The sequence below is a fragment of the Chlamydotis macqueenii genome, chromosome 20 (assembly GCF_036417535.1).
Source record: "Chlamydotis macqueenii isolate bChlMac1 chromosome 20, bChlMac1.mat, whole genome shotgun sequence".
NCBI classification, from domain to species: domain Eukaryota; kingdom Metazoa; phylum Chordata; class Aves; order Otidiformes; family Otididae; genus Chlamydotis; species Chlamydotis macqueenii.
In genome coordinates this window covers 10,539,416-10,552,143 of record NC_141575.1, presented here as the reverse complement: position 1 = coordinate 10,552,143, position 12,728 = coordinate 10,539,416, and the positions used below count along the sequence as shown (strand labels likewise).

At 45.3% G+C, this 12,728-nt stretch overlaps 1 protein-coding gene across 1 annotated transcript; it reads left to right on the top strand.

Annotated features, from left to right (window-relative positions):
- Positions 1 to 11,381, top strand: LOC147598267 (negative elongation factor B). The gene is made up of 13 exons (XM_086764137.1): positions 1 to 103; positions 348 to 511; positions 704 to 803; positions 1,552 to 1,782; positions 2,712 to 2,897; positions 4,293 to 4,405; positions 5,076 to 5,178; positions 6,144 to 6,239; positions 7,585 to 7,727; positions 8,609 to 8,715; positions 9,681 to 9,822; positions 10,629 to 10,737; positions 10,992 to 11,381. Exons 1-13 carry the CDS (start codon positions 2 to 4, stop codon positions 11,127 to 11,129), a joined length of 1,734 nt encoding a protein of 577 aa, XP_086620263.1. The 5' UTR covers position 1; the 3' UTR covers positions 11,130 to 11,381.
- Positions 11,382 to 12,728: the final 1,347 nt, after the last annotated feature.

The window sequence follows — 12,728 nt, the reverse complement described above, 5'->3', positions numbered from 1 at the left end:
CATGTACGCGGGGCTGCAGGAGCTGGGGGTGGCCAACGGCGAGGACCTGAAGGAGACGCTGACCAACTGCACGGAGCCGCTGAAGGCCATCGAGCAGTTCCAGGTGGGGTGGGTCGCCATGGAGATGCCCGGGCGGGGGGCACCGGGGCCCCTGGCAGGGGCCGCCCATGAGAGGCCGGGGCTGGCGTGGGGAGCACGAGAAGGCCCGAAGTGGGGTCTCTCTTGTGGTCTTTTTCCCTCCTCTTTACTTTTTAATGGCATGTCTTTAGCAGTCCCTGCTGTCGTTTGCTGGCTACCAGAGCCGGCTGACCCCCGCCTCCGCCCCTGTCCCGTGTTTGTGTTAGCAGACGGAAAATGGAGTGCTCCTGCCCTCGCTGCAGTCGGCCCTGCCCTTCCTGGACCTGCACGGCACCCCGCGGCTGGAGTTCCACCAGTCGGTTTTCGACGAGCTGAGGGAGAAGCTGCTGGAGAGGGTCTCAGCCATCGCTTTGGAGGGGAAGGTTGAGGAGAGGTTTGTCGGCAGTCTTGTTGCTTATTCAGAGTGAGCTGGGGATTTGTGTGAAAATTAGTTAATAGTGAACGCGTGAGTCCTGCAAAGGAGATTTTGGTTCCTGGGGGATAAAGTTGCAGAGGCTTTGAGGTGAGCCCCTGTGGTCCTTTGCTGTAACTTGGTACTTAGTCTCTTGCTCTTACATGTTTTCAGATACAAGAAGCTGGAGGATCTCCTGGAGAAGAGCTTTTCCCTGGTCAAGATGCCTTCCATCCAGCCCGTGGTAATGTGTGTCATGAAGCACTTGCCCAAGGTAAAACTGCTCTGCTGGTTGGTCTGTGCTCTTACGGCTCCCCTCTACGGCTTCTGTTAGCCGCGCTGTCGGCTGGGCTGCGTGCTCCGTCTGCAGCCCTTCCGCAAGTTTGTTTTTCAGTGTTGGGAAATGACTGAAGATTTACTGCGTTCTTGTATCTGGTAACAGCTTAGTACGCTATTTCAGAAAAGCATTTTATGTTTTCATAATCAAATTAGACTATTTCCCTATTTTATTCCCTGATAGGTGAATTTTTCCACAGCTGATTTACAAATCTGTGATCAGTGAAAACTAAGATTTGAAGAATGCAACTGGAAGTAGTCAGGAGTGAGATTCAGATCTGTGAAACAAAAATCTCTGGGAGTACGCTTATTCAAAGAATCATGTTGTACTTAAAGTAATGGATTCAAAACTGCTACTAGAGCTTTTGTAAGTTGCTGAGTTTTGAAACATCACCCTAAGTCTTAGCATCAGAGGTTTAAAGGAAGTCTTATCCTCTTTGAAAAAATTAAGGAGAAGCTTGGTGCATAATTTGGTTGCTGAAGAAGTTAAATGTCTTCGGACCAGCTTACTGTTACAGGAGCAGGGAAGGGGAAAGATGTCTGTGACATTTCCCGTTGTTTAGTTGCATTGTTGTGTAAATTACCAGACTGCCTGAGATTATGGTTTGGGTGTCTGCTGTAGTCAGTTACTCATTACTAAGCAGGTAAGCTGCTCTGCGCTTCGCTAACTGCTCGGTTGATCCTAGGTCCCCGAGAAGAAGCTGAAGTTAGTAATGGCCGATAAGGATTTGTATAAAGCGTGTGCAGTGGAGGTGAAGCGCCAGATCTGGCAGGATAACCAGGCTCTGTTTGGCGATGAGGTGTCTCCCCTGCTGAAGCAATACATCCTGGAGAAAGAAAATATCCTGTTCAGCAATGACATTTCTGTCTTACACAATTTCTTCAGTCCATCTCCCAAAACAAGACGTCAGGGAGAGGTAAGGACAAGGAAACTGCTTACAACATGCTTGTGGATGGAGTTCGTCAGCTTTTAGTCGACCTCATCAAATAACAGCGTGTCCCTGTCGCCCGCCCAGCTTCGCTGCTGAAGTTGTTTGGCTAGACAAAGTGTTTGTAAGAAATACCGGGTCGTTTTCTCCTGTGTAACTTGATGAAAGCAGCAGGAATTATTGTAATAGTTATTAAATTATTAGTTAGTAACTAATAATTAAATACTTATTAATTATTTAATCAATGCTGTGGTTAGTAGATTAAGTGGTTAATGTTCTAAGCTGTTTGTGAGCTTTTAAAAAAAAACAACAGCAAGGCAAAATTGTTTTCTTTTATTGCTCAGTCTGGCTTTAATACACCTCAGCTGTTCTGAAGGCCAAGCATCTCTATCAAATCAGTTTGAATTTCTTAAATTTCTTGTTTTTTTTTTTTAACAAGGACGTAGCCCAGTAAAACCTTTTCTTGGTTTTATTTTGTTTTGTTTTTGTTTTTTGTAAAAATGGAAAGGGACATTGGAAGTTGTAGCTAAGCTGGCATTCAGAGAAGTTGCTCTTTGAGTGGAATTACATGAGGTGGCTGAGCTGATCCAACACTCGGCCACACAAAGGGCAGGTGCTGCTCCTCCCCTCCCCAACCTGTAGCTGTCGTGATTGTCAGACCCTTCTCTGAGCTGATTCTGCTCAGTGATTGCTACAGAAACCCTAGCAAATAAAACCAGTAAGTAATTTTCCAAGACAGTGAGTTGGATTTGCTCAAAGGAGAGATCAGCTGGCATCACAGCCACGCCAAGGAGATGGGCTGGGGCCCACAGGCAGGCGTGATGTGGGAGGGAATAGTGGCATAGGAGGAGTGAGTCTCCGTATACACAATCTACATCTCCTGGTACCGAGTGCACGCTTTTCCACTTTGAGTTTAGGTGGTTCAGAAGCTGACCCAGATGATCGGGAAGAACGTGAAGCTCTACGATATGGTGTTGCAGTTCCTGAGAACCTTATTCCTCCGGACAAGGAACGTTCATTACTGCACACTACGGGCAGAGCTCCTCATGTCGCTGCATGACCTGGAAATCAGTGAAATCTGCACCGTTGACCCCTGTCATAAGGTATTAAACATGTGGGACAGATAGGAGTATTACTGGAGAATTTTCTGTTTCGCCCACTCCTGTGCATACCCGCTGCCCTGCAGGACTTCAGCCCAGAGAAGATGACTCCTCTCTGTGAAGAGAGTTCGGACCTTGAATCCAAAAGTCATCTTATATTCCTTGGAACTTCAGGTGAAAACTTAATCCTGGTTAACCAGCAGCTTGCTTTCATTTCGTAACCCATAAATCATTCAAATTTATGGTACTTGTGCAGTGTTAAAAACATCTGATCTGATTTATGTAGATGCTGCAAAAAAATGATCAAAAACATGAGCTAGGTCTGGGTTCTTAACCAAAGCTTGTGTCCCTCCCAGTTGTGCCTGCTGTGATATACTCCATCTGTCGGGAAACTGCATGCGCAACATTAAATACTTTGGATCTTGAGTTGTAAGAAAACATTAAGCTATTAAAATATTGGGAGGTGACAGATGTGTTGTGGATGTCACACCAGGATCTTGTTGCTGGTCCTTCGCCCATGGTTAGCATCGCTCTGATCTAGAACAAGGCTGTTTCTCTGAAGTAGTGTTGCTAAGTTTTATGTGCATTCTGCTTGGATAGATGATGTGCTAGGGTGATGGTAAATGTTACTGCGCGCTTTTTGGTGTCTTCTGATCGAGAGTTCCAAAATCAGTATACTGACAGCAGTTCTTGTTCAAGTTACAGATCATTTTCACCAGCCTGATTTTGCCCCTGCAAAAAGCTGTGACTGCTGCAAGGACAGTAAGGCACGAGGAAAGCATTTCAGAAAACTCAGGAAGTTGTTCTTTTTTGATAGCTGAAATGTTGGGGGAAAATACATACTGTTTTCTGAAAGGGGAGAAAAGCCTTTGATTTGGGTCAAATAAAATGTTTCACGTAGCTGTCGTCTTCCATTTTGGTAATAGAGCTGTAAAGCAGAAACACCTCCACTGTTAATGTCCCTGCTTAGAAGGCGGGAGAGGCATTGCGACGGCTAAAATATCCCGTGTTGGTTTTGCTGAGTGATGCTGCTTCTTTCTTAGCCTCCTGCTTGTGTAAATCCACATTGATCAGCTGTGCTGGGCAGCCGTATATTAATTGCTGCTCCTTATTTTTCAAGGAATGCCTTTCTTGGGAGGGGAGAAAGTGACACCAGCTTAAGATACAGTGGTATCTCTGACCTCCTTCTGGGATGTTTGTATTTCTGATCTCCTCTGTACTTGTGACCAACTTGGTACCATACCTACGTGTATTAATAAAGTGTTTTAATTCCAGATACTTGGAAGTCATTCTGAGCCTGTTTTCTCTGACAATGTATATTTTAGTGCTGGTTTAACGAGTTGCTGTGGTTCATAAAGCTTTCTCCTCTTTTTTTTTTTTTTTTTCTTTTTGTAACAGTTCACCTGGTGCCTTGATGCTTGCATTCGGGAGAAGTTTGTGGATAACAAGAGAGCTCGGGAGCTGCAAGGCTTTCTGGATGGAGTGAAGAAAGGACAAGAGCAAGTGTTGGGGTAAGGCACTTGGGCTGTTTATAGAGAAACTGAAAATGGGTTGCTGGCAGTCACAACATCTGACAGGTGCTGTAGGTGTTAATTCTCCCCTAGAGCCAGCTAACAGCCAGAAGCCCTTCTGTGCGGTCAAATCCAGTGTGTTCGTGAGCACTCATGCACTGGGGCATAGCCAAGCTCGTTCTGGTGACGTAGCTTGTACTGTTTAAGCTACCACTCTCGATCTCCCCTGTGGCCTGGTAACTGACTGGGGGAGATCTCCTGCTTGGCTTCCGTGCAGAAGAGCTTTAGTACTTGTTTTCAGATAACATGCTGTTTCCAGTCAAAGAAATAACATTCATGGTGTTTCTACAAGGCAGGAGAAGGTTGGACACCTGTAGGAAACAAAAGGCAGAAATCCAGGTTTTCCATGGTCACAGTACGGTATTGTCACAGTACTTGCCCTGTGTCTGCCTCTCTTGTTAAACGCAGCAGAGTGTGTGTGCTTATGAAAATACAGCGTACACGCACACAGCACTTCGGTGTTACAGCTGGGAGCTGACAGGATTACAACCAAGAATAGGCTCAAACATCTTACTGCAGTGAAACACTGGTGTCCTACGGCTGGGTATGGAGCTGTGCAGTAGGTTGGTTTGTTATATACGACATGTATTTAATTTGTACTTCTTCTCAGGGACTTATCAATGATCTTATGCGATCCCTTTGCCATTAACACCTTGGCCTTGAGTACTATAAGGCACCTGCAGGACTTGGTTGGGCAGGACACCTTACCCAGGGTGAGTGTTGCAGCTTGTATGCCTAATCTGAACCGTAGTCCTAATTGAACAGCGCTCGCCAACAAAGGACTGGCACTGTAGAAGAAGTACAATTGAGTTCTCAAATGCGTGTGTAAATTGAAATAAGGGAAACGTGATACTACCTGTCCGTTTGCAGCACATGCCGTAGAGCTCTGCAGGAGCACTGTTTGGAGACGGGCTCTACAAAGTGACAATGAATTCTTTGCATGGCTCATTCTATCCCAGCAGCTCTGCGTATGTAGAATCATGTATAAAATATGTGCCTCCCTGCTTTGTCCTGCCACCGCTTTGTCTAACAGCAGCAGACTGTTTTCCCTGCCGCAGTCAGTGCGATGGATTAGTTTACGCTGTTCCGATCTGTTGGCTGCAATGTGATACAGTTCCTGCAAGTGCTGTCTGCGGGAGGTGCTTAAAGGAGGGCAGCCTTGCAGGTGTCTGCACAGTGCGAGGCATTTGCTCGTTTTATTCCTGACTTGTTAAATCTTATTGTTGGATTGAATGACTTCCTCAGGGCAGTTTAAGACTGAAAATTGTTTTGGTTTCAGGGCACAATATAAACAAAAAACACATTGTCATTCTTAAACACATTTTCTCTTTCTTACTTCTGCTGAGATGACTTGATTTGTCCTGTCACATGGTGTTTTGGTGTACTAATTTGGCTCGACATGTTTAAAAGCAATGTCGTGATCAGATTGGCTGCATACTTCTTGGCACATTATAAAATGTTACAAAAAACCACAAACCCTTGTGTGTCTGTTACTGGATTACCATTTGAGGAATCGGTTGTCGGTTAAATCACAGAACTGAATGCTTCTAGCAGTCTTTGATAAAGCTGCTAATCCCAGAGGGCTTTGAATGTAAACTACTACCTCCAAATCAATATCTCTGTGTGTAACTTGTGGAAGATCAAAATAGCTGTTTTTCTCCTCCCCTTAAAATTCGAGGAAAGCCCGGATCTGCTGCTGCTCCTCAGGATGCTGTCTTTGGGACAGGGTGCCTGGGACATGATTGACAGTCAAGTCTTCAAGGAACCAAAAATGGTGAGCCATTTTGATGTTTAGAGTGTAACACATATAATTAAACACATTTAGACTTATTTATTATTGTATTGCCTCCCTGATCTAACATTCATTCTGCATACCTCTCATGATAGCTTTTTTAGAAAAAACATGTAAGTGGTCACAGAGCAGCAGCTCAGGTGGACATGTTGTAAGCATAGTTTATCTGTTTTTTTTATTTACGTGAATGCCTGGCCCTTACTGTTTTATAGTAAAGCTGTACCTGTATTAAATTCTGCACTGGTTGCTCTTTGTTCCTGGGAGCTTCTAAACAGTTGACAAGTTTGTTACAAATATTTACTTTTTTTTTTTTGAGGAGAGCAGGATTTCAGAGGCTGGTCTGAAACTCTGTTAGCAGCTGAGCAAGTTTTCATTGACATGAAAAATGTTTTTCCCTTCCAGATATCTGTTGTAGCATTTTGTGTAGCGCCACACTCAGCTACAGTCTTTCCGTGCTTTGAAAATACTCTGTCCTGTGTTAGAGGCAGCCCTAGTGTAGTTGGGGAGCAGGTATGTTCAGCTGATGGCAGGAAGGCTAAGCATGGTGTTGCACAGCGGGACTGTTTCTCAGAAGAAATTTACTGTTTCTGTTCTGAAAGTAGCAAACGTCTGCCTAGGGGGAGATTCGAAGTCTCCAAAATACTTGTTACTGTCTGCACGTTTAAATGTACCACAGGAAGGGTATTGTAACAGTGAGGGTGGCAGAAACTGCAAGAGTAGCGCTGTGATTTAACTTGCAGAGGTGCTCTCATGAATCCCTTAGAGAGAAACTGTGAACGTTTTTCCTTCCTAAAGGGGATCTCCAAATCTGTGTTTAAAATCTGTTCTATTTGTGATTGCCGCGAGCTGTGACCTCCCCCCTGTGAATCTGATACAGCAGAGGTTGGTCTGCCTGTGCAAGGAGGTGCTTTTTGTTGTTGCTATTCTAGCTATGCGTTGATCCCTGTCAGTTTAGGGAATGAGCAGAATTATGTGTAAGCGTTGATAAAAGCAGTGTAGTACCATCCTTAACACGCAGTGCTTGCAGCAGTGTTGGAAAAGGTCTCTCAGAAGAAATGCTACGTAGTTCTCAAAAGAAAGAGTTTGAGCAGGAATATTTCTGTAGATGAGGTGAAGTACAATTTTCCTAATTACCAGTGGAACATGTGGAAGTGAATTATTCAAGAATTTTAACTGGAACTGGATGTCTGAAAGCTTGTTTTCCTAAGTATAGGATGGGCCTCATAATATTGCCTCACTGTTTGTTCCGGTACTCAAGGACCGTGATGTGGCGTGAACTGATTGACGGAAGCATTGTTCTTTCCCCTCTGTTCTCCATCCCTCTAAGGAAGCTGAGCTGATCACAAAGTTCTTGCCTATGCTGATGTCCTTTGTGGTGGATGACCACACGTTCAATGTGGATCAGAAGCTGCCCTCGGAGGAGAAGGGGCCAATTCCCTACCCCAGCGCCATTCCTGAAGCTTTCACCAAGTACGTAATCTGCCTTCTCGCCTTTGTACGAACAGTTGTGTTACCAAAGCAAAACATCGAGGAGCCAGCCAGCGCTGACAGGAAAAAATACTGTATGTGTAAAGTGAGGACTTTCTGGGGTAAGATTTAGTCCCACTTAGTCAAGCCTGAACTTTTCCTTTAGCAGAACAGGTTTCCACCATGATTCCTTGAATAAAATTTGTCTACAAAAAGCAATATTTCTTATAATGGCCATTCTTTTGGCAGATTGGATATGAAAGTATTTGGTATTACTGCTTTCAAACGTGTTGCTTGTGTGGCTTCCCGAGCAGCGAAGGACGAGTGTTTCAGTGATATTTGGGTGCGGCTGGATGAGCACCCATGCTTGGCTCTGTAGTGCTGTTGTAAATTGCAAAGCTTGTATTTTTGTTACACAGACACTTATTCTCTGTTGATAACCTATCACTCCAGGGATGTAAAAAAAATAAAGACTCTGTGTGCTCTGTTGTACTCAGATCTTGCGGTAATTTCCAGCACAATTCCTACCAGTTTGCCAGAATCTGGAGTACTGTATCCTGAGTATTTGGGCTTCTCAAACCCGTTTTGAACAGCACTTTACCGTTAATACTGTTCTAAATGTTCACAATCAAATCCAACTGATTGTGAGACAGCGTGCTGTTTGCTGAATGGTGAGCTTTTCTGGACCGTGTTTACTACCGTAAACACAGTGGTGATCATCTGTTCCGTCACTGAGTAGCTGCTCTTCAGTGGGTTTGAGGTTAGCCACTGCTGTAACTGCTTGATTGCTCTCCAACGGTAATTTAAACCCTCTTTAAAAGAAAATAAAACACAAAACCTGTTTTAGCTTTATCAATTAAGAAACTTTACTTTTGCTGTAACAGATTCTTGCAGGACAACAGAATAGCTTGTGAGATTGGGCTGTATTACATCCTTCACATCACGAAACAGAGGAACAAGAACGCTTTCCTTCGGCTCCTCCCGGCACTAGGTAACTTTTTGTCTCATCTTCTGTTCTGTACCTGTTTGCCTTGTACTGGACACCCAGGGTGCAAGTAGATCTGGAGTGAAAGTGATTTCGGAGTCAAAGACTTTGGCTCTTCTGGTGACTTAGTTGTAAGACCCTGCAGAAGCGTTTGGTTTTGTCTGCAGTTTGGATACTTTTCTGATGATCCAAGAGTTGAGAGATAGTGGCTGAAGGTCAGGGGTTCATTAGATCAAAGGCTGTATTAACAATGGGATTAGCTGAGAACCGTTTGGAATGAATCTGAAAGATAAAAGGCAGGTGGCTTAATTCTGCTGCTGCTCATACTAATTGCATATGGCCAGAAATCCCTGGGACTTGGCTTTCCGTGGTGAAGAAACCTGTAACAAAACAGGACTGAGCACAGCCTTAAATTCTTCCTGGGGTTCCCTTCTTCACTGACTTATCTGGGGTAAGTTGCATGAGAGCTCTGAAGAACTGCAGAGAACTGCAGAGAGCTCTTAGGAACTGCAGGTCCCAGTAGTGGTGGGGGGGCTTCACTTCCCACTCCCTCACCCCAGCTCTGTTCTTTGAACCCTTTGCTGGACTGTCAGCTCACATACATGGGTGAGTTTTCCACTGGTAAGTGATTTGGATCCGCTCACTATGGGATCTGAGAAGTGCAAGGACATGGATGTGGCCATGAATAGAGGGTGGTGAAGGATAGCAGGGGAGGACGTTGTGATTTTGGCAGGAGCAAGCTGCTATGCGACCTCAGCCTTGGTGGAGACATGGGCTTTCTACATATTCTTCTCACCCCTCTGCTCCTAATCTTTTATGTCTGGAAGATCAAAGCCACCTGCCTGAGCTACCTGTTTTAAAAGCCACTAGGGAAATCTCACTGAAAAATTTTCAGCAGGAACATCTGCTGTGTAGTCAGGTTTTGTCACATCCTCATCAGGCTCGGTCTCTTTCCTTTTCATGTTGTACAGTTGAGACATTCAGTGACTTGGCTTTCAGTGATATTTTTCTGCATCTGCTTACTGGTAACCTCACGCTGCTGGGTGACGAATTTTCGCTTGAGGAGTTCTGCACCAGTCTCTTTGATGGCTTCTTTCTCACTGCCTGCTCAAGGTAAATCTGATTTTCTTTAGGGGAGTTTACGGGATTGCTAAGAGAGGTTATAGTGCTTCGAACTACAGTTTAATAGTTCAGCAGACTCTTCACATATAGTGGAAATATTAGCCTGGTGCTGTTTTCCTTTAAGGAGAGGCTTGTATTTTGTGATCAAGTTTTTATCAGCAAAATTGTTAAGTGATGATTGTAAATTATTACCTAAACTGTGATTCGTTACTTGTAAATTGGAGTTGCAAAAGGCAATAGCCTTCAGGCTTTGCAGTAGCTGTGAATGTGAAGAGTTAACTTCAGCTCTCTGCAATACCAGCTGCACGCAGAAAATCCGTTTGTATCTGTTAATTCTGCTAAGTCAGTGTGGTTCAAGTGGTGGCCTGCAGACCAGTCTAACCTCCGGGAGGCTTCCCCAAAAGTGACTTAGAACTGCTGTTGAGGCACAGCAGCGCGTGCTGCCACTGCTACCACTTCCTCCTGGCACGTGGAGGGACAGACATCCTCCTGCCTGTGCACATGGCCTGTCCAGCCATAGCTGCTGCTGAGCGCTACGGTCTGTGCGTAGCATCTCCCCCTCCTTCCTCACGGTTGCTGCAGTGAGTCCACTCCTGTTGAATAATTACATGGATTGCCTGAAAGTGTAAGGCAGGGCTAGCACTTCTAGCACGCAGGCTACAATTCTCAAGTGTTTTGAAAATTGTAACAAAGCTGCCAGTCGGTGGGTGTGTGAATTACTCGGGTACTGTCGCTGTAGCTTTCTTCTTCTCAAGATGGTGTTTGTTTCTGTTAGTTACTCTGCTTTAAAATTGCAGAAAGGAGAACGTACATAGACATGTGCTAAGACTGCTGCTTCATCTGCATCACAAAGTGGCGCCTGCCAAATTAGAGTCTCTCCAGAAGGCTTTGGAACCCACCAAGCAGGTAAGAAGACAAGCATGAGAAAGGGAAAATTAATTGCAAATGAAAGCAGCTGCCTTTCCAGACATTGCTTAATGTAACATGAGCTCTGTTTCCAAGTGTGCAAAGCTGTGTGTTAATTACCTCGTAGCTTCCTCTTTCTGCGGTGGTTTGTGTTAAAACACACAGGGTAATTGCATGCTTGGTGTTCTAGCTAGCAGCAGCGAGAATGAAGTATGACTCTTCTGTTTTTCCCCTCCCTAATTCTTGTTCTGCAGAGTGGAGAAGCTGTGAAGGAGCTTTATAACCAACTCACTGAGAAACTGGAGCTTCGCAAGCCAAGTCCAGCCGAAGTAACCGAGACTCCCTCCATGGAACTGCCCTTGCCCACTGTGCCCACACCAGCCTCACGCTGAGCGGCGTCTCTAGTGCACGAGTGAGACAGGAGAAGAACTAACCTAGTGCTCTGCAGCGTGAAGGCGCTGTGCTGCCTTTCCAGTGTCTCTGCCTATGAAGTGGAAACAAAAAAAAAAGCCACTGAAGCTCTTTCAGGAAGCACTGCAGTTTACCCAACTCACTGGCTCTTGCTGGTTAGAAAAATGTGTATGCAGTGCATTGCAAAGGTTTACTTTTCTTAAAGATAGCTGTCGTCTTGTAGGTCCACTTAACATCTGACTGTACATTTTTTTTTCAGAAAGAAAATGCGTATTTTTAAGCTTGGCATCTTGTATTTTTAAACTGTACTTTAAGAGCTGATCAATGAGTGTTTAACTCACAGAATCACAGAATTACAGAATTATTATCAAGATTGGAAGAGACCTAAAAGATCATCCATTATGATTGAGCAGGTAGTGTGAACCCCTCCTGTGAGGCCAGGCTGAGAGAGCTGGGGCTGTTCAGCCTGGAGAAGAGGAGGCTCCGGGGAGACCTGAGAGCGGCTCCCAGTGCCTCAAGGGGGCTGCAGGGAAGGTGGGGAGAGACTCTTCAGCAGGGCCTGGTGTGACAGGACGAGGGGTGATGGTTTCAAAATAGACAGAGTAGATTTAGATTGGATATAAGGAAGAAATATTTTACATTGGGGGTGTTAGAACACTGTCCCAGGTTGCCCAGAGAGGCGGTGGATGCCCCATCCCTGGAAACATTCCAGGCCAGGTTGGCCGGGGCTCTGAGCAACCTGATCTGGTTGGAGATGTCCCTGCTCCTGGTGGGGGGGTTGGGCTGGGTGGCCTTTAGAGGTCACTTCCAACCCAAATAGTTCTATGATTCCAGCTCCTTAAGGCTAACCATACCTTTCTTCGGCCGTTAGTTTGCTCCTCTGGGTCTTTGGAGAAGACGCACAACAGAAGGAAGTGTCAGAGGAGATAAGCTCCACTGGTACAATTTCCTTTTTGAGGTTCTAGCTCTTTTGATAGGTGGTGAGATGTGCTGCATTAGTCAGAGATGTCCACCACTGTTGCTAGATGAAGAAGCAGTCAACAGGCATCTTCTCAGCGAGGCTCTTAGAAAGAAGGCCAGAAATTGAATCATTCTCTCCCCTTTTCTCCCCACCTTTCTCCAAAGGAGTAACTTGAAATGAATCCTGGAGCCGGTGGAAAAAAAAACAAGACTAGCATATTCTCCAGTGACAATAGGGTTTGAGTGTAGGTGGAGTGAAAGTCTGTCTTTGAGAAAATAGCCTGTTCTTCATGGCTCGTTTGTGTTGCCGTCTGTACTGCTTCAGTTAATTCCTGTTCTGCTGTTATTGCTGCCTCAGCGTGAGCCTCAGGTGGAGTGTGCAGGAAGATGGACATGGGAGAAGAACGAGTTGTGTGAGTTTGCAGTGAGCTTTACACTGATTTCAGCAGGTGCAGTATGCCTGAAAATAATCTTGCCGGTCCCTTGTAAGTGGGAAGCTGCCTACATCGCAGAATAATTCGGGTAGGAAGGAACTTCTGAGGGTCTGGGGTCTGCTCCCAGACTCGGAGCAGGACCAGCTCAGGTGAGGTTGCTCGAGAGCAGGACGTTGTGGAGTTTCC